This window comes from Neltuma alba, unplaced genomic scaffold, assembly GCF_004799145.2.
Source record: "Neltuma alba isolate B1F8T4 unplaced genomic scaffold, ASM479914v2 tig00011541_pilon, whole genome shotgun sequence".
Taxonomy (NCBI): Eukaryota; Viridiplantae; Streptophyta; class Magnoliopsida; order Fabales; family Fabaceae; genus Neltuma; species Neltuma alba.
Genome location: NW_021636203.1, coordinates 460,850 through 477,580, shown reverse-complemented (window position 1 = coordinate 477,580; position 16,731 = coordinate 460,850). Strand labels below are relative to the sequence as shown.

The following is a 16,731-nucleotide window of genomic DNA, read 5'->3' as shown; positions in this document are numbered from 1 at the left end:
TTTATATCGTAAAATTTGTATATCATGAAATTTAGAGTTTTCACCCAACCCCTCAACTCGACCTGTCGCGGACCCCATGGATAGCATCTGAGCAACGAAAACCCAGTAAAATTAAAATCGAAACCCTCGAAAGTTAAGAGTGTTAGAAGCTTCATTGACTCGTCCTCGAATTTTGTCTCCCCTACCATCTCTCGCATGAAACAGCTGCCCCTCATAGACAGGAATATACTTTCCGGACCTGGTCACTGTTTCACTCCTTCCCTCTCACATTCCCTTTTGCTTCGTGTTAGCCGGTAGCTGAGTGTAAAACCCTACACGCTCACTGGGTCTGCTTTGAACCTTGGACCTCTGTGACCTGTTGAAGCTATGTCTACTCTTGAAATCGAAGCACGAGAGTGAGTTTCGTATTTCTGAATGCACAAACTTCATTGTTTTGGTCCCATAAGTGTTTTAGGCTTCTGTCGGATTGTTAGTTTATTTGTTTTCAATTACGTGAGAACTGTTTTGCAGTGTCATCAAAATCGTCCTCCAGTTTTGCAAGGAAAATTCCCTGCACCAGACATTCCAGACTTTGCAGAATGAGTGTCAGGTTTCTTTGAATACTGTAGACAGCATTGAGACATTTGTTGCTGATATTAATAGTGGAAGGTGGGATGCGATATTGCCTCAAGTGGCTCAACTTAAGCTTCCCAGGAATAAATTGGAGGATTTGTATGAGCAGGTATTTGCATGTTAGTTTGGTTGATTAATGAGTTTAAATCCCCTGTGGCTTTATAACAATCTTAACTGATTGCCATTGACTTTGTATCTAGTTAATGCTACAAAAAAAACCTATCATTTGTTTGAGGATTTTCGCTGGGCACTGAGTTTGAGTGAAATAGTAGGGTGCGATTAAAGGAGGGAAGACAAGAAAGTGGGAGTTAAAGCGGAGAAAGTAGTGCTGTGTGGTTGGAGAACATTAATAAAGGGTGTTTCTTAACAAAATAAATTGAGTGACAGGAGAAATTGGGTTAGTATTACCTAGTCGAATCTATGGAAAACTGGAAATTGATCTTTTAGATGTTTTTATTTTGCTGGTAAGCTTTTAGGTATGACCTCTTTTGTATTCTTTTAAAATATTATGAAGCTTTTTATGAAGTGAAGTAAATTTTAAATCCTTGAAGGCATCCTATTGATCACCTATGTTGCTCCTTTTCCCACCCTGGGAGCAATAATGCATTAACTTTGATCTGGAATCTCATGGTGATTTCGTAATAGTCAAGGGCAGTACTGAAAATTTTGCCACTGTTATAGACTCTGAACATTTGAATGGAGGCATGGAATCTGGTTTCGATCAGTTTGTGAAGGTTTGAAAGACAACAGCGAGTTCTGATCTCTCTGTAACAAAATTTACCCATGTTAATCTCTTGTGGGGATCTACAAATGACAACCTTGCATCTCTGATATTTGTAATATTTGGAGGACCCCAAACTTCATTGCTAGTGAGAGATAAGCATTGAGAGGGTTGATATGTATGAGAGGGATGGTGATTTAGCGTGTCTAGAGAATTGATAAACATCTGATTGAGGAAATGTACTTTTAATCATCAACTAAAGGTACACTTTTTTTATGCAATGAAAATTTGAACGGCCTACTGATCTGGCTTTCAATGTCATGATGAATCATCAGTTCCTTGATTGGAATAAGTAAAAGATAACAGAACACTGCTTCACTTCTCTGGTCTCTCCATCCATTTGAGCCCAATACTCTCTAGCATTGCTAGTCTTTTTCCCCAATTCCGAATGGTGAAAGTAAAAACCAAAGGTATCAAATTTTGTCTTACACTTCAAACCTTTGCTAGATAATCTATAGACCAAAGTTATTCATTTTTCCATGCTACAGGTATTTCACTGTCAAAACAGTTTAGTTATGTGTGAAGTTTCTTTTCATATGTGAATGTAGAAAGAGGAAAAAGCTAATGAGTTACTGACCTAAGTCTCCTCATCTATCTTCTGTATGATGATTAAGGTTGAAGTATGCATAGTCCATCCTACATGTACAACGAGAACATAACATAGCCTGATCCATATAATAGCAGTGAGGATGGAACTTAGGCAAACATGAGAGAGCTACACTTTAAGCCAGACAAATTGAAAATTGATATTGTTTGAAAATACATTCCAGCGAAGGTGTAGAAAATCTGAATACAGAAAAGTTGGTTTGATTATTGATTCCATCAATCTTGTAGACAGGGGGAGGGGGTGGGAGGGAGGTAAAGTCTGTTGAGCAGAACAGACAGAGAAGCTCTCCATTACTTATGTTAGGATGATTTGTAGGCATGTATAACCTTGGATGTCCATAACAGTTTATTTCCACATATTTCAGTCCAATAACAAATGTTTCAATTTTTGTTCACATGTTTGCAGATTGTATTGGAGATGATTGAACTTCGAGAACTGGATACTGCTCGTGCAATTCTACGGCAAACACAGGTGATGGGTGTCATGAAACAAGAACAACCTGAAAGATATTTGCGGCTTGAACATCTCCTTGTTAGAACATATTTTGATCCTAATGAGGTTGGAGTCTACTTCATGTTATTCGTTTTCTAATAGTTCAAATTAATACTTCTGTTGCTGAGTATGAGCTTATTAATATCAATATTCAATATTATATATATATTAAAAATTATGATTGAATTTGAGATCATGTGGACTTGTATTAAGGTAAAACGTTTTAATTTTTTAAGTAGATAAATACATTCAAAATATTGGGACCATACTGGTTAACTATCTAAGTGAGGTGAATTTTTAATTAAAGGAACAAGTAGTATCCCTATATCTGCTGGAGAATCGAGCTTCCAAATATTAAAAAAAAAAGAAGAAGATAATTGTCTGCGGGAATTGTTAATGTGTGCATTCACATTTTTTGTTGTATGGTATATAAGTTTAATTGTTCTTTATGTTTTTCATACTGTATGAGCATCATATTTTGAATATGCTCTGATGTTCGTTATCCCTTGAAGCAGTCCTATGTAACCATGGAAGTACCAGGTCTCTAAATCTTAATATGTCTCTTTTTTCAGCTTGTAATTTAAGTAGCTTATAGGTCATTGTCTTCATCAGTACGTGAATCCTATGCAAATAAAATTTGGCATCTTTTTCTGCTCTGGACTACAGAGTGACATGTTTTGAATCTATGTTGTTTGCTCCCTTTTTTGAAAAAGAATTGTCCATGTGATAGGCTTATCAAGACTCAACAAAAGAAAGGCGACGTGCGCAAATTGCCCAAGGTATTCTCCAAAATATTTTGTAGCTGCTGTGCTTAGCTGTGATATTGATTTTTATGGCTGCAATTATAGTAAATGTATCTTTCTTGATTGGAAAAAAAATGTTTTCTCCTTGATTGGTGGTGGAGTTACTATTTATTATCAGATTCTCTTCCTGTTGAGTTGCATTTCAAGATTTTTACTTTAAAAACGGAAACTTGCTTTTTTAAAAATGAAGAACTATTTTGTCCCTTGTTGAGTGGTATGGGTACTCACGGGATACCCAAGGCAGGCAATTCTACGTTTACCTGCCATGGCTTCTGAGGTGGGTTTCCTCATAGGTGTATTAGTGAAGGTCATCATAGCATAATCCCGAATAATATATATTCTTACGACAAACTAGGGCTGATGGATTTTCCATTTTTGCTCCTTTGTTATTGTTCAAGTATTTATTGCTGAGGTTAGCTTCTACTTCAAAAAACTGAGGTTTTCTTCTCCTTTGCTTTTTACAGCTGTTGCTGCAGAAGTTACTGTAGTGCCACCTTCCCGATTAATGGCTCTAATTGGGCAGGCTTTGAAGTGGCAGCAGCATCAAGGTGTATTTCTGCGGACAGATCAATTCTCCATTAGCTTACTTTCTGTGTCAACTTTTGTCTGAAATGAAAAATGGTCTATTCTTATGATATTTTGCATGGATTCTGCTTTCATTTGCAATTCACTATTTTCTTTAATTTCCTTCATTTCTGGCACATGTACGATGGTATGGGCATTTCTTTATTTCTTCTTAAAGGTGCAAAGAATGAATTAAATCGTACATTTTTTCAATTACCATGATGAATTTAAATACGTGGAGTGAAATACTTCTTTTTTGATGCTTTGGGATGCCTAAATTTTCCATGCTTGGATAGTAAAGGTGATAACTTGATGATTCTATATTGCCTAACTTGCAGTGAATTTATCCCTTGATGGTTTTATGCTTTTCTTTGTGACTTTCAGGATTACTTCCTCCTGGAACACAGTTTGACTTGTTTCGAGGGACAGCTGCTATGAAACAAGATGTGGATGACGTGTATCCGACAACTATTTCTCATACAATTAAGGTATAATTCATACCAATGCTGCATTGTTATGTGCTTTCAGTTATATCCATAATGGATTAACTACTATCATTTACTGCTTTGGCTTGAAGATTTTGCTATCTGCTAATGTGGAGTTTGTATTGTTGTTTTAACACTTGTTACCTGTAGTGTTTTTCTTCAGCCCTTGATTTCTATCAGGACGTTTTGTTTGACCTTACAAGTGAAAAATCAATATTCATTAACGTTCATCTTCGTTGTCATGCTGAAGGGTTTATAATCCAATAATTGTGTTTGCTTGTGTTCTTCTATAGTTTGGCACAAAAAGTCATGCAGAATGTGCCCGCTTTTCACCAGATGGGCAGTTTCTTGTCTCTTGCTCAGTTGATGGATTTATTGAGGTACGCATTGTGGTATAATGTTTGGTGACAATTTTTAGTAATCATGTGCTTTTTTTCTGATTTCCAAAGTCTTGGTTATCTGTAGGTATGGGATTACATTAGTGGAAAGCTGAAGAAAGATCTCCAGTACCAGGCTGACGTAAGTTATATTTGTAAAATTAAACTTCTTTTACCTTCTTCAGTGCCCTGCACATATTATCAGTTTCTCACTTACTCACCTGAAGGTCCGCACCCTTTCCATGACTTTTAAGCACGATGCTTTGAAAGATGAGTGATGCAGGACAAGGAGGGAAAGGGGAGGGAGAAGGAAGGGGAGAGAGGGATGATAAAACAGATCAAGGGAGAAAGAGAGGAAGGGGAGAGTGTTTGACTGCAAATTTCCGGATGATAACTCTATAAGGCCTACAAAGAAAATAACCCAAGGGCTATTTATAAAGCCCTAAATACAATAGTAAAAAATTAAAATAATTTCTACTTAAATAGTTACCTAATTATAATTAAAGGAAACCCCAAATAACTTTAATAAAGACTTTACTGAAACATAAAATAATAAAATAAATATAATTAAAATATCTACAATTTTCTACTCCTAGGGTACCTCTTCAGTTTCCCATGGGTGAAATAGATTATCCATGCTCTTGTGCTGGCATTTCTAGAACAGTTGATTTGTTGTGGCCAAGTTAGAGATACTTAGTGATACATTTACAATGTTTATGAAGTTGCGCGCCGCATGACACTCGTAACTTTGCAAAGATGTTTCTGTATTTGCACGTTGTTTTTTATGCTCTCTCTCTCTCTCTCTGAGAGGTTGTAGTCATAGATGGACATGTCTTCTTGATATATCTTTGCTAGTTTGATTGCAACAATTAATTTGCTGGGGCTTAGTTAAGCCTAGTGGTGTATTTATTGATCGATACATGCATCACATCCTCTTCTTGCAAATGGGTCTCTTATTCTTTAGTTGGAAGCTATATTTTGACGCTGTGTTCTCTGGCCTATAAAATTAAGTTTTCTATACTGTATCATCAAGTCTAGTCCTGAGCGTTGAGCATTTCTGATGTGCTGAGAGATTGCAGGAAATATTCATGATGCATGATGATGCAGTACTTTGTGTAGATTTTAGCAGAGATTCTGAGATGCTAGCTTCTGGATCTCAAGATGGCAAGATTAAAGTAAGTACTACTTGACAATTTTTAAGGGCAGCATCTTTTCAACAAAAATTCTTTCATCTATATGTTTGTTTCATTTGTGTTCCTAATCATGAATTGTGCAATGCTTTATACACATACGCTTTAACTGGCCCATAATGATAAGATTGAATGCATTTTGAAAATCAAAATCACAGAAAAAAAATAGGAAAGATTTGTAGCAGCATAATAATCATGAAAAAATCGCATCAAATACTTTAGTCATAAAATACAACAATTTCTATTTCTTTTTTTTTTTTTCCCTTTTATCCCGAAATTTCTTCCAAACTTCTTGAGTGTAAGCTTTATCATATTGACCATAATTAAGTTATGCCTTAGTTTCCTCTTTGTTTTTAGAAGGTTTTATTTGTTTTATCAGCTATATCAAGAGCAGGCAGGAGGCCATCATCTCGTGCTCTTTATGTGGCAAATAAAAATCAGTCAACGCTGATGATCCCAAAGCATCCTCTTCAAAATTGCTTTAAGTATGGTTGCTTTAGTCCTGGTTATAATGTAGTGTGAAATACAGTTACACAAAAGCAGCTCCTATAACAATGCTGTATTGGAGCTACGTAAACATTGTAATGCTACTCGCATGGCAGTGCTAATAGCTGTAGCATGGTGCTACAAGCTACCGTGTGGTATTACTAAATATGATGGGAAGATAGTCATTTTTAGGTGGCATACTTTCATTTAACATATTGCAAGTCTGATAATTTTCCATGTCTCGCATGTCCAAATATTTTTTGAAAATTACAGTGGTGTACTTGAAGAAATATGGTGCAAAAGGATAGAAAAATGGATTTGAAACTTATTCATTTTGTGGTGGTATGTGCGTACACATATATAGGTGGGAGAGAAAATTCAATTACACCCACAATTTCAGAAGGCGTAAGACGTAACTCCTAAGCTCTGCTCTGAAAACTGAGAAATGGTGAAAGTAAGGGAAATAAAAGCTAAAATGAATGGGAACTAACACAAAAAAGAGCTGTTATAGATCTTAGCATAACCCATAATCTCCAGCATTACTCTTGTTAAAAATAAACAACTAACTAGGACAGTATTGTACTTTGTAACATGAGCATTGTATTATTCGTGCTATACGCTGTGATACAATGAAAGTCTCACATTTCTTGTAATAACTGATCCCACTTTCTCATTCTGTATGCATCTACATTATGTGCTTCCTTGTCCTGTCTTAATGTCCAGTTGCTGGCATTGAAGGTTGTTAATGTTTTGATCTTTTCAATTGTTAATATGCAAAGCATTTAAATATGTAATTATATCATTCTAGGTTTGGCGGATAAGGACTGGTCAATGTTTGCGGCGTCTTGAACGTGCTCATTCCCAGGGTGTCACAAGTATTGCCTTCTCTCGTGATGGAAGCCAGCTATTAAGTACTTCATTTGACAGCACGGCAAGGTTTCATTTCCACGAATTTCCTTACTTAACTTCCTTGATATGAACTATTAAAGTCTCTTCACCTATTGCTATTGTTCACGGTCAAAAACCTACTAAGTTTAGTCCTCTGTTTCTGAAGTCAAATTAAATTTCTGATCAGCCTGTGATGGGTCTGTTTTTGAAACCTGGCCGTGGCCGACAATGAATTCTGACTAAATTTTTGGAAGTTGGTTTCGAAGCCTAGAAAGTGGCAAGTAATTATGGTTTTTTCACATGTAAGAATTGTCTTGCAGTTTGGAAGCGCCTTTAAACCCAAGTGATTTGGGATTTTATTGTGTTACCTTTCCAAACACCCAAAAAATTCTTTAGTTCTCCAGCTGACAAAATAATGTATCAAGGATTAACACAAACAAATACTTAAAATTCGTGTTTTCATAAATTATCTTCCCACAGAAACGGGACTTTAATTGCTGCTGCTGTTATTCTATGGTTTTTGTCATCTTAGATTTGATACACTTTTCTTCAGTAGTCCCACCCCGCTTTATTATGTTGCCTTAACTATAAATGATTTGTGTCTTTGTGGATAGTTTAATAGTTTTTATCTCTATAATGCCTATCTATATACAACTCAAATTTTTATTCATGGGTCAACACCGATGTTGCTGTTGTTCTATAGACAGTTTAACAGATACTCAAGTGCAATTGTTGTTCTTCACATGTAGAATCCATGGCCTAAAATCTGGAAAGCTATTGAAAGAGTTTCGTGGCCATACATCTTATGTGAATGATGCAATTTTCACAAGTGATGGAAGTCGTGTTGTTACTGCCTCCAGTGATTGTACAATCAAGGTCAGCACCTCAAAACATACTGGGGGTGTGCGCTTTTTGTCCTCCTTAGTTCATGAGAAATAACTTGTTTTCTCTATATTTGTAGGTCTGGGATTTGAAATCTACAGATTGCATACAGACTTTTAAGCCACCTCCTCCTTTAAGGGCAAGTATTCAGATACTTATGTCATTAAGTCTCCTTGTTATTAAGTTTTGTACATTCATTTTTCCTGTAAATATATTCTGCCTAATATCTGGTTCCTTATGGACTGTTAGGGAGGTGATGCTTCAGTTAACTCCGTTCATATTTTCCCAAAGAATACAGATCACATTGTTGTATGTAACAAAACATCTTCGATATACATCATGACACTTCAAGGGCAGGTATTCATCGGACATCATATTCCTCTTCCCACTCACCATGTTCCAGTACTGGATCCAAGACTGATGACATTGTTTTCCCATTTTTGTTTTTTGTTTCCCTTTAAAATGTTGTATGAGAAGGCTAAATTTATAGTTTTGCGTATTCATGTTGGTAGATATCTAGTTTCAAACACTCAGATTCGGTTGGAGGAATGGTCCTTCATCCTATCTGTGCATGTGAACTGCAACTGCTGTTATTCATTGAGAAATTCTTGGATACTATACGAGTAACAACTCATCTATATATTCTTTGATAGAAATATACCAATTTGATAAACATAAGGCTACTTGTCATTAATTTTTAATTTATACTCCCTCCGGTCCTAAATATAAGACCTATTTTGTAGTGTAAATTACACTACGAAATGGGTCTTATATTTAGGACTCGAGGAGTAATATTTTTATTATTTTCTTTTAAACAGCTCTTTTATTCTCATGTTGTCTTCTTTGGTCCTCTCTCCTTTTCTCTCTCTTTTTTACGCTCCTTTCTGCTCCATTCCCTCTTCTCTCATCATCCATCCTCAAATTTCATTCTTTCACTCCCCTCATTCTTCTATCCATATTTTTATTGTTTACAAGGGATCCAGATTTACCAACTACTAGTTTGAACATAATATTTCTTTGTTTATTAGAAAAGAATAAAAAGGTTTCTCTACAATTTCAGAAAGAATGAATAATTGTAGCATCTTAAAGCTAGCTCTGTTATCCTGTTCTTCTCAGCATACTTTTTCTTTTTCTTCTTCCTGATATTGATGTAGGTTGTGAAGAGCTTCTCGTCCGGTAAAAGAGAAGGTGGAGACTTCGTTGCAGCATGCGTTTCACCTAAAGGGGAATGGATATACTGTGTTGGTGAAGACAGGTACTTGCAGATATATGTTTGATAACCTTGTTCCTTCATGCAATTTCATAGACAATGATGTTTATTGAATCCTACGGAGCGATTTGGCCAATAAAAAATAAACTAATAAACAAATAAAAAAGATAAAGAATCTTATAGAGCCCAATTTATGTCAATTTATGATTCACAATTCTCCATCTTTTTTCACACGCAAGAGCTTTATCTGCTCTTTACTTTCTCAAAATATGATTATTTCATCACGTTATGATGGAAAGAGAGTCACAAAAATTGGTTATGAAATCTTAAATTCAGTTATCTACCCTTATGATTCTGATACTCAGTTATTTTGGTTAATTCACCTTAATGTTATTCTCACATGTTATCTGCAAATAAAATTCAGGAATATGTACTGCTTCAGCTATCAATCTGGCAAATTGGAGCATCTAATGAAGGTATCTTTACTTTGTTGCTGTTGTTGGTGGTGGTGTTATTTATTTTGATCAGCATATCTACTTGTACGTATCATAAAATAGTGTAAAACAGTTGCTTGTAGTTGCCACTTCAATTTTTAAATTGAGGGCTGGTGTCAAAGTGTGGATTTAACATGAAACTAGATATGTTTTCTCCGAAGAAATAGTTGCAATACTCAAGGCTTGTGGACAGTGTGTGTTATGTTAGATAATTTTTTGGGGAAAAAAAAAACTGGGTTAATGTGTAGTTTTGCCCTAAAATTACATGAATGCCTTGAAGAAAATTGTGGAGGATATTGCATATAATCATTCAAAGTTGCTGTAATGTTCCTTCTTATGAAGGTCACCCTTGGGTTAAAAAATTGACCAAAAAAAAATGTTGGGTTTAAAAAAACTCCCAACTTGTACTAATAGTTGACCTGACATTGACCGGATAAGAAATTACAACATTGCACTAGTTTTGAAATATTACGTGCTATATTATTGCATAATTTTATTTAGGGCGATTGCCGTTCTTTCGGAAATACTTCCGAAGTAGTAATGCACTGAACGTTGACCTTTCTTGGTGTTATGCACCGAAGCACAGTTTGGGATGTCTTGGATGGTTTTTTATACATTCTACGTGAATAAACTAGACGGTAATTTGGTTAAAATGGTCGTGCAACTTTTTAGACCTTGGGTCGTTTTTTTCCTTTCCTTGTGTTATGGTTACACGCTGCCAAATCAAAGATGCTAGCTAGTTAGTGTGTGTGTGAGTGGTGTGATCTTAATATATCTCGGGCTAATGGCAGGTCCATGAGAAGGAAGTTATTGGTGTGACGCATCATCCTCATAGGAATCTTGTGGTAACTTATAGTGACGATGGTACAATGAAGCTGTGGAAGCCTTGAGAATGGCTGCCTGGATGCTGCAATTTTTTTCCCTGAATGAACATCTTTTTCCTTCTTGTTTATCTTGTCCCCCCCCCCCCCCCAAAAAAATTTCTGTTTAATTTGGAAGGTTTATACTAGTAGCAGTGAAATTGTAAGTGATAAATTGTATGCCACTGCTACAAAATTAATGTAGCATCGCGCTATTTATTTGTATGTTGTGCGGTTTTAGCTGGGTCTGTGCACCGTTTATCTTGGAAAAACAGGTAGGCGGATAGAATAAATTGGCTTGCAAAAAAAACATATATATATATATATATATATATATATATATAGAGGAAAGTTCACAAAAAAAAAAAAAAACAGCAATAATAAATTAATGAATATTCTTTAAATATTTATTTTTTTTTAGGGAAAATCATATTAAAGGTACCTATACTTTCTCTTAATTTTTAATTTAGTACTTATGTTTTTTTTCTTTTAATTAAACATTTAATTTATCTTTTTAGCAACATTAGCTCTTATAATTTTGTTCTATTGATATTTTTAGTCTCTACATAAGGATTAATGATGTTAATAGAGCAAAATTAAAGATTTAGTTAAGAACAAAAAACACAGGTACTAAATTGAAAATTAAAAAAAAGTATAAATACTTCCAATATGGTTTTTTTTTTTTTTATATACTTAGCTCGTATTTTGTTAACAAAGAATGATATGATTTTTTTTTATTTGGGGTAGTGCTGGTCAGGGTAAGCAATCAGCGCAAGCTGGTCAATCATTCAAGCTTGCTCTATCCATCACCACTAATTTGTCTAATGTAAACCTGTTTCGGCATCCTCCATTGTTCACCTTGAGGCTCTACTAAAAAGGCTTTCTTTTCGATGGGAATGTAAAGAAACGTAATGGTGAAATGTAATGTTGATTATAATAAATTTGTTTGGTACAATGCTAAGAGTAATAAAATTAAATTTATTATTTAATACAAATAAAAGCAAAAGGACAAAAATGTCTTTATCCCATTCTTCACCTTCCTCCTCATCTATCGCAAGTTGTAGCCCTCGCCCCGTCGTTACTGCCCATTGTTTCTCCTTCCTAATCCGCCTTGCTTTCCTCTTCTTCAACCAAGAGCCCACCAAACATTATATAAAAAAAAAAAGAGCCCACCAAACATCCAGATGAAAGGTTTCTTCTTGGGCACAGATCCATTTCTGATGGTGTCCACATAGTTTTATCCATGAAATCGCCATTTGAGATGTGGAGCTCAATGAGGCAAACATTGTCATTAGGCAGTTTCTTAAAATCTGATGAACTATTTTAGTTTGGGGAATGAATCCTTCAAGTGATGATACCATGAGTTCATAATCGACATTGATGAGTTAAGGGCAGGAGCATATAGGAAGGTCGCTGGTGAAGCAGCGTCGACAATGAAGGTGGAGAAAGATGATCGACAAGAACAAATAGTGTCTTTTTTTTTTTTTTTTTAGATTCCTCCGTGTTGTAATCCCCATTTTTTACTTTTAGGAGCGTAATCCTTATTACCTCATATGATGTAATCCTAATACATATGGTAATCCCTTTTAAAACCTAAATGTGCCAAGCAAACATTTGAAAGACGGCTTCGGATCAGAATTACAGGGAATTCTTATGCAGTGCATCGAGCCAAACGTTAATCCACTTACCATGTGCTTTAGGCACTCACTCATTTACATCCTCTTGGTTCTCTGACTTTTCATGTTGTAATAACCATATGACTGACTGACCAATCAAAAGCCTTCTCTTTCATGTCTTCTAATTAATTTCACTATCCAATCTATACATAATAATGCTTATGCTGGTCAATCCTGTTAGTACTATTTCTATACCTTTTGTTCCCCTTATTTGTCCATGATACTCTCTCCGGTTTGAAACAAAAGCATAAAATCTTTAAAGGGGTTTGGTTTTTCTTATAAGCGTCACTTTTGGTTTGTCTGATCATGTAATATAGTTTTTCATTTTTTACTCCTGATTAATTATATATGTTTCCCTCACCTTTTTTCCTCTCATTGAATCTTCATTATGCCAACAAATTCTAAACATAATAACAAAGAAAAATGTGAAGAATAGCTTGAATTCATTTTAATTAAAGCCACTTCATCGAGATGATAAATGAGAAAAAAATGTACAAATGACCAAAACAAACAGAAATCATTCTAAATATTGTATATTTATTAGAACATAGTGCAATCTGTGGGCTTAAAGGAAACAATATTATTTTGAAGGTCAAACCCAACCAACAAGTTCACTTGAGCTAAGTTCCCTGTCAACGATACACTTCGCATCATGGGACGAAAACCAAAGCAAACTCTGCCCGACGAAACTAAAATGAAGGTGTTCATTGGATTTAACTTGACATGTGCATTACTTCTGAAATGAAGAGTAATAATGGGAGCTCCAAAGCTTTCAATGCTTTCTGATGCATACCAAAGGCTAAAAGCTCGTGTTATTCTTGCTTGACCTGATTTAGTCTTCGCTATGACTTCTGATTCCACTTTGAAGTATACCCCTTGAGGTAGTATTGTCAACCTTGACCCAGAATCAATTACTGTGTTGCCCTCTTCAATTGGCCAACCATGCATCTATAAAATAAGGCAAAATTATATAACTGCTGAACTTTATGTTATCTATAACCTTTAAAGCTGGGAAATTTTACCATAAATCCCTCTAAATTCTTACATCTATACATATATAACTCCTTACTAATAGTTTTGTTTATTGCTTATCTCCATATATGTTAAAGGGCTTGTGTGCAAAACATGATTTTAACATTTCATCAGCAAATGATGATGAAGATTCAGACTTTTTGTTTTTGTTGATTAAGTCCACTCCCCCCCCCCCTTTCATCAACAAAATATTGAAAGAATTGGTATATGGTGAATGGACGGGCACTGGAATATATGGACTTCTTACCAAAATTGAACTGTATTCTTTTGTCCCCCGCCCTAATTGCTTCCAACGTAACGTGATAGTAATTGTCATTGTCTGTCTTCACAAGTGGAGTAGAGATAGTCCCAGAACCAGAAACGACAGCTTTTTGACCAAAATTCAACTTGCTTAATTTGTCAGAAAACATTGGAGTCAAACAGTACAAGAATTTGCCTTGAATCGAAGAACCCATTTGTGAGATTAACGAAATTGAACCTCGTCCCAGACCAACAATGCCAGAACTCTCAGAAACAAAGTAACCCGTAGTTTTATCAGCACAGCCAAACAAGGTCTTAGGAAATGCCACTTTACCACCATCAATATCACTTGTAGAAGAAGGAGCAAGTGTGAGCGTATTGTGTACGACGTTCCTGCTGTAAGTGATTTATCCAAATACGATATTTCAAATTGGCAGCTAAAAACGACGTCGCAGAACGTGTTACTTACTGAAGCTTTTGCTACTTTGCATTGATCAGAATTGCAATAATAGGTTCGGTAAGTTATGGAAGAAGAATATAAATCAATAAGAGGCTCTTTTTGTTTGTGACATTCATAACAAGGATGACATTGTAACCAAGTTAGGTCACTGCCTGTGTCAACAACACCATAAGTTTGGAAACTAGGGTTTGCTCCTAAGGAATAGGTCATGACTTATTCTCCATTGGCATATTTGAGTTCAGATTAAGGATAATTATCAACGACAACCTTAGCCTTGGGAAAGGAATGAGTCGCACGTTTCATGGATCGATGAAAAGCATTGAACAATCTCTGAATCGGTGTTGTGGAGTTATCATAGAATGGAGATTGTTGTGGGGAACCTAGGTGTATGAGTTCAACACCAAAACCAAGTTGGGTTGCTCTGGTTAGGAAGAGGAAGCAAGTGAAGATGGTGATGAAGATTGTGGAAGAAGATATAGGGTTTGGAAGATAGTCATTTCTATTCTCATGATGGAGAAAATAAGGGGGAGTATCGTCCATGCAAGGTTGTTTGTTACTTCCTCTGGTATTTAATATAAGAGCCAGATTGACTTTCTATTTGGTTCTAAATATAAAACCTTAATTCATTTTGTCTCTTATATTTATTTATTTTTTCAAGGTAGTCTTTATAATAATTAGACATGTTAAAACTCTCATCAAATATTAAAGCTAATATACTTGATTAGCAATGGTATTATGGAAAAGAGAGCACCTATTTATTATAAATAACTAATTTAACAACTTTCTTAATTTGCTTAAATTAGTTAACTAGCTCTTATACTAAGAATCGAAAGTAGTATAAAGCAAGATACGGATAAGAGATATTTAAAGATCCAATGTATGAGGTTTATGTAAATCGGAATAATGATTTTTAATTGCATATATTCTTGAACCCATAAGGTTCAATGTGCCTAATAACTTTGGAGTATATCAATTTTCTTCTTGAATACATCGTGTCTTAGGTAGATTGTTACTGCTACATATCCAATGTTATCGATCTACACAAGTTCTAGAAGATTTTCTAACCGGTTTTAGAATCGATGTAGAAAGTAATAACTTTCCCTTTTTACTAGTATAAAAGATGCATGTAAAAAACATTACTTTTTGTAATTGTCATCTACTATTAGCTTTTGTCTGTGGAGGGAGAAAAATATGACATAAATTTTTTGTGATTATTTATGTATTATTGATGCCGAATGTTTCAATACATTGAATTGCAACAGTTAGGATTGTTATTTCTGTTTATTTTTTTCAGTAGCACTTGGCACCCTAAAGTTGAAGGCGGCAGTGTGATGTCGTCGCTAAAGCTATAAAGTCAGAGCATTGTTCCTCCATTAAATTTCTATAATTTTAAACGTTAATGGACCGAAAAACTACAAATAAGCTTCTTGTAAAAAAAAATTAATAGTACTTATATTCTCAAAATTACAAATAAATACCAGAGATCAATTAATTTCTTAACTCTTATAAATGATGATCAATACCGGTTTAACTAGTTATTTTATTTTAATTTGATCACCATTGCCGGCAGTGGCACTACTGAGAGCGCATACACACACACACACAGACACGTGTGTGTGTGTGTATTCAAAGTAAGAGATTGTTACATTGTCCAGCAATTGCATATCATTTATCTATCCCCAATAACAGTCCTTGTTTAGAAAGAGAATATACAAGAAGAAAAATTATTGCTTAGATGAGAGAGAAAATGTACATCCATGTAATAAAAAAGCTAAAACAATTAATGCTAATGAGGATTGAGTTTAGCATAAAGGACTAGTCCCTCACAGTATAGCAATCCAATGTTTGAGTTCCCGTTAGAAGAAATGTGCACATTTAATACCCAATAGTATCTCAAACGGAATTATCTCAAATAGGAAAATAATTGTTTTTAGTATTAAAAAAAAGATGAAACAATTAATAAATATAATTAATTTGATTTGAATGTTTGGATTCAAAGCACATCCATTCAACATAAATTACATCTCATTGAAGTCAACCTCGTCGAGAGAAAATAAAGATAGAAAAAGAGAGATATAGGAATAAAATGAACACTACCACCTTTGTATATATGCTCTTCTGGGACCTTAACGTATTTCCCTATTGTGAAGGTCATAGCCAACCAAGACGTTGACCTGTTGGGTGTTCCCTATAAGTACTCGCCCACTTGGAATGGAATGAAAAGCAAAGCAAACAACACTTTGACTCATTCTGAAGAAGCAATTGTTTGGACTCAATATTACATCTGCTTTGTGGCCATTAAAATGAAGAGTGATCATGGCAGCTGGGAACATTTCATAGCTTTCTGATTTACAGCACAGGCCTAGATTGTAATTGAATGGATCATGAGAACGTTCTAATTCTATATTTGCTGCAACTTCTGATTCCACTTTGTCGTAGAAATCTTTTGGCAACATTGAGAATGTTGTCCCTGCAGAATCAACCACCGTGTTGCCCTTCTCTGCAATTAAAAACAAAAACTCTAATTAGTTGTCGGAGGTAGATTATTAATTTGCAGGGATTGAGAAATTAATTAGATTAGTTATTTATAAA

General features: G+C 35.0%; 2 protein-coding genes across 3 annotated transcripts; one reads left to right on the top strand and one right to left on the bottom strand.

Annotated features, from left to right (window-relative positions):
• The first annotated feature begins 159 nt into the window (after positions 1-159).
• LOC114714762 (suppressor of mec-8 and unc-52 protein homolog 1) lies at positions 160-10,843 on the top strand. Of its 2 annotated transcripts, none has more exons than XM_028899528.1 (16): positions 160-395; positions 511-721; positions 2,406-2,558; positions 3,223-3,271; positions 3,760-3,843; positions 4,244-4,347; positions 4,638-4,724; positions 4,810-4,863; positions 5,801-5,896; positions 7,206-7,333; positions 8,035-8,161; positions 8,247-8,306; positions 8,417-8,524; positions 9,322-9,422; positions 9,802-9,853; positions 10,663-10,843. In XM_028899528.1, exons 1-16 carry the CDS (start codon positions 367-369, stop codon positions 10,759-10,761), a joined length of 1,542 nt encoding a protein of 513 aa, XP_028755361.1. In that variant the 5' UTR covers positions 160-366; the 3' UTR covers positions 10,762-10,843. The 2 variants fall into 2 exon arrangements, with proteins under 2 accessions (XP_028755361.1, XP_028755360.1); XM_028899527.1 differs by having other exon boundaries at positions 3,760-3,861.
• A 2,104-nt stretch (positions 10,844-12,947) lies between these two features.
• Positions 12,948-14,349, bottom strand: LOC114714754 (aspartic proteinase CDR1-like). The gene is made up of 3 exons (XM_028899520.1): positions 14,276-14,349; positions 13,739-14,075; positions 12,948-13,355 (listed from the first exon to the last, which is right to left on the bottom strand). The coding sequence occupies exons 1-3, from the start codon at positions 14,347-14,349 to the stop codon at positions 12,948-12,950; spliced, it is 819 nt and encodes a 272-aa protein (XP_028755353.1).
• Between the last annotated feature and the right edge of the window lie 2,382 nt (positions 14,350-16,731).